General features: G+C 34.4%; 1 protein-coding gene across 1 annotated transcript; it reads right to left on the reverse strand.

Annotated features, from left to right (window-relative positions):
* Positions 1-663: 663 nt before the first annotated feature.
* On the reverse strand, positions 664-1,527 carry LOC129322459 (uncharacterized). Its single transcript, XM_054968776.1, has 2 exons — positions 1,204-1,527; positions 664-1,107 (listed from the first exon to the last, which is right to left on the reverse strand). The coding sequence occupies exons 1-2, from the start codon at positions 1,525-1,527 to the stop codon at positions 664-666; spliced, it is 768 nt and encodes a 255-aa protein (XP_054824751.1).
* Positions 1,528-3,976: the final 2,449 nt, after the last annotated feature.

Here is a 3,976-nt window from a genome sequence, read left to right on the forward strand (position 1 = left end):
GCTACTTTATTTGGTTTGATTAGAGGGGAGGGGAGGGGAGGAATTTTTAATGATCCTTTGTTTGGTTTAGGAGGGGAGGGGAGGGGAGGTAATAATTAAATTACCATTATACCCTTGTACAATAATATTTTTTTATCTTTTTATCACACAAATCTATTTTACATATAAACTAAAATTGTATAATTTATTTTTAAATTACCCTAATCTTGTCAATTTTTTTTTCTTCTTCACCCCAAATAAGTAAATTAAATAATACTATTAAATAATCTTATTAGTAAATTAATCTAAATATTAAACAATACTTTGTGAAAAAAATCAATGAAACTAATGATTTTATGCCCCCAATTTGCACAAGACAATGCTAGTCTTTAATAACAATTGAACAATAATTGCCATCATTAATAACAAAATATATTGGGCAATAACATCTAATATATTGATCATGTTTAAGAATCACATTTTGACATTTAGCTAACAAAATATACAAAAATTATTAATAAAAGTCATCATCTAATTAGAACTATAAAACATCCTCATTATCACATCCTTCCGTACTGGTGCTGGACATTGAGTTGCTGCTCTAAGCCTATCATTATCAGCCATAAGAAACCAATATATGTCAGGTAATCTTGCAGCATCAATCCCACACTCTTCAAGCATTTTTCAAATTTCTTCACCTGACAATTGTGGCACCTTCTTGAAACTTTGTCCTATCATCACATTTCCTTGTTGAATTGCCTCAGCCACAGCTAACACTGCTTTTGTCAACTCATTTATACTAGCCTCCTTCTCCTTAGACACCCTTTTTGTCTTCTTACTACATGCACTATTAATAGTGGGTGAGTGCTCTTGATCAGGTGAGTTTTCTTGTCTCGATGAGTTTTCTTGTCCATCAAGCTCAACATTAATTGTGGCTCTATTTTGTGAGACAATATTGTTAATGTCATTGACGGTTTCAGTGACTTCTTCCTGAGAACGACGTCTCTTTCTCCACTCACGGGATGTCTCACTCTCATCTCCATTAGCTCTATCTACTCCATATAATATCATCATTTTTTCGTAGTTTGGAAAAGGAGTAGTTCTCCACAATGCTGCTTTAGGTTTAGCCTGAAACAAGTGAAATTACAAAAGCAATTCAATTGCAAATGCATACTTTTTCATTTTCAAATAATAATATAATCAATGCATATGTAAGAAATTTACCTCAATTAATGCATCCCAAACTTCAGGCTCAGCATCCCATACTTGAGTTATTGGATTCCAAGCGAACCCACTCAAACTTTTGAAAATGTCATAAACATCTGAAAAGTTTTTCTTTAAAGTCTTCCATCGATTTTTCACCTTTTCCTTGTCAATTTGTTTACCGAATAAAGCACTCAAATATTTACATATGTTATCATAAGCTGTAGTTGTAAAAGTGCCATTAACTTTGTGACCCTCATTATATTCATTCATGAAAGCATCAACGAGGGCATCATCCATTAATCTTGTCCAATTCACAATCTCCTTATTATTGTTTGGTGCCATCCTATCATATAACAATATAATCACATAATACCAATCCCAATATGAAAAACTAATCAAATTTCAATAGCAAACTAAACAAATAATACAAAGCAAATAAAAGTCAATAAAACAATAAATTTTAATATCTGATCAAACCTCAATTAAACTCAATATAAGTCAATGTAATAATACAACATATTTAAATGTCTATAATGATACAATAGAGTCTAACTTATTGAGAAAATCAAAATTCAATCATCAAGTTCATCCTCAAGAGCAGTTAGATGTTCCTGATAATCTGCCCACATCTGAGTGGCTATATTTTCTCTAATAAGTTCACCTCGAGCAGCCTCATTATTGTCCCCTCTTTGAGCACGGTTATTATCATTTGAATGGTTTTCTCTTGTAAGAACAGCATCAACTTCCTCTAAAAGATCTTCAATAGGGTCCATACTCATAAGGAAGTTATGAAGAATGCAACATACATATATTATCATTTTTTGTGCTTTGATTCCATATGTAGGTTCAGTTGCATTGGATAGAATGGAAAATCTTTTTTTCAAAACACCAAAAGCACGTTCAATGGCATTGCGTAACCTTGCATGTCGAAGGTTAAATAACTCTCTATAATTTAGGGGGGGATTCTGTTTTGAATATTCTTTCAAATGATAACGAACTCCTCGGTAAGGTGTTATAAGTCCTCTTGTTAACATGAATCCAGCATCGACAAGGTAATATTTACCTATCATAAAGGAAAATAATTACTATAATAATTTTACATTCACAAATATAAACTTTATCAAAATTGATAAAATATTTACCTTCAGGAATTATAAGCTTATCTTCTCGTGTTAATGCATTCTTAATGATTCTTGAGTCAGATGCAGTACCTTCCCACCCAGGGAGCACATAAGTGAACTTTAGATCAAAGGTACATGTTGCTAGCACGTTTTGTGTCGGAAATTCCTTCCTACCACGGTATCTAGGAGCATCTAAAGAAGGCACCTTGACTCGTATATGTGTTCCATCAATAGCACCGACACAATCCTTAAAATATGGGAAGAATTTCTTATCTTTTTCAATTTCAGGAAGAATGGTTGAGCCATTAGGTTGAACCAAAAATTTTTCTTCTAAGTCAACGATAGCTGTCAAAACTTGATGAAAATGGTGACTAATTGTCTCACCAGAACGCCCAAACCAAAAATTCACTTCACGATTTTTTGTATTGTGTGTCAATATATATAGAGTTTTTGCAACCATTTCTTCCACACTTGACCATCGCGTGGGTTGCAGGCCAGCCTCTCTTTCTAACATAGCACATAATTCTAAAAAAGTTCTAGGAGTCATTCTAATGATATTTCGACTGGAGGGACAATCGCTAATTCGGCTCATTATTTCATCACGTACCATTTCTCTCTTGCCACTCAAACTGTAACTTATTTTTTTCGAACACATGTCACTTGCACATACTTTTACAAAGACACAAGCAAGAAGAGCTAGTGCTCTTCGACGCAATTCAAACCAATGTTGCACCAGTAAAAGATTTTCAGATTCCTTGCTCATCTAACAAAGCAATCAAGAACAATAATGAAAATCAATAAACAAGCCTTAATATTCATATTTCATTATTGCAATAACCATTCTATAAATTAAACCACTCTTTAACGTTTGAATATGCTGTGATGGAGAACAAGGAAACTATATATATGTGCATATACAACTAATAAAATGATATATAGTAGAAGTGATCCCAATCTCTGATAAGACAAAAACATAGAAACCTTTTTCGTGAAAAGAGAAACCTTAGATAAAGTCACAACATAGAAAATGAAGTATTGATGATGGCTCTATGAAACCGAACCCAAATGTTTTCAAGACACTCAGCAGCTGGGTATTCCTATAATATTGTAATGAACACTTGTACTCTCTTTCTCTCTCTGTCTATACTATTGCATGGCATTAATGTGTTCCAATCTGGTAAGGCGACAATTCAGTTATCATCATGGATCGGCTATGTACGTTCACACCACAGATCACCTAGGGCCCCAGTACTTGTGGGTGATTCAATACCAAAAGAAACCAACCAGTCAGTTGGATATAGCGAAAGGAGCTGATCTTGGCTAATTAAAATTTAAATCCTTACTGGGAGACTGTCCTCACAATAGATTTACAGATTTTAACAGCATCAACAAGAACCCCACCTCCTGATGTTTCTAACAGTGCACGTGATTTAGTCAGTGCTGCAGCTAAGAGGGATGTGGCATCAAAGAACAAAGCCACATCCCAGAACAAAGAACAGGGTGATCTGACGGGAACAAAGCAGAACAAAGAACAAAGAAGACAGATCGAGAGCTCAGAATAGAACAACCAGAACAAAGCCACGCATCTAACGAAAACAAGGTGAGAGCTTCGAACGGAAAGAAAACCAGAACAAGCAGAACAACCACAGATCTCAAAACAGGGTCCGAAC

Source organism: Prosopis cineraria, unplaced genomic scaffold (assembly GCF_029017545.1).
Source record: "Prosopis cineraria cultivar Desert tree isolate PC_DT_omini unplaced genomic scaffold, ASM2901754v1 PC10, whole genome shotgun sequence".
Lineage (NCBI taxonomy): Eukaryota > Viridiplantae > Streptophyta > Magnoliopsida > Fabales > Fabaceae > Prosopis > Prosopis cineraria.

Bases quoted from the DNA above. Each gene is read 5' to 3' on its own strand.
- LOC129322459 (XM_054968776.1), bottom strand. From the start codon at position 1,527: ATGGCACCAAACAATAATAAGGAGATTGTGAATTGGACAAGATTAATG. The intron at 1,108-1,203 runs GTAAATTTCTTA...CACTTGTTTCAG, and splicing joins TTTGGGATGCATTAATTGAG to GCTAAACCTAAAGCAGCATT.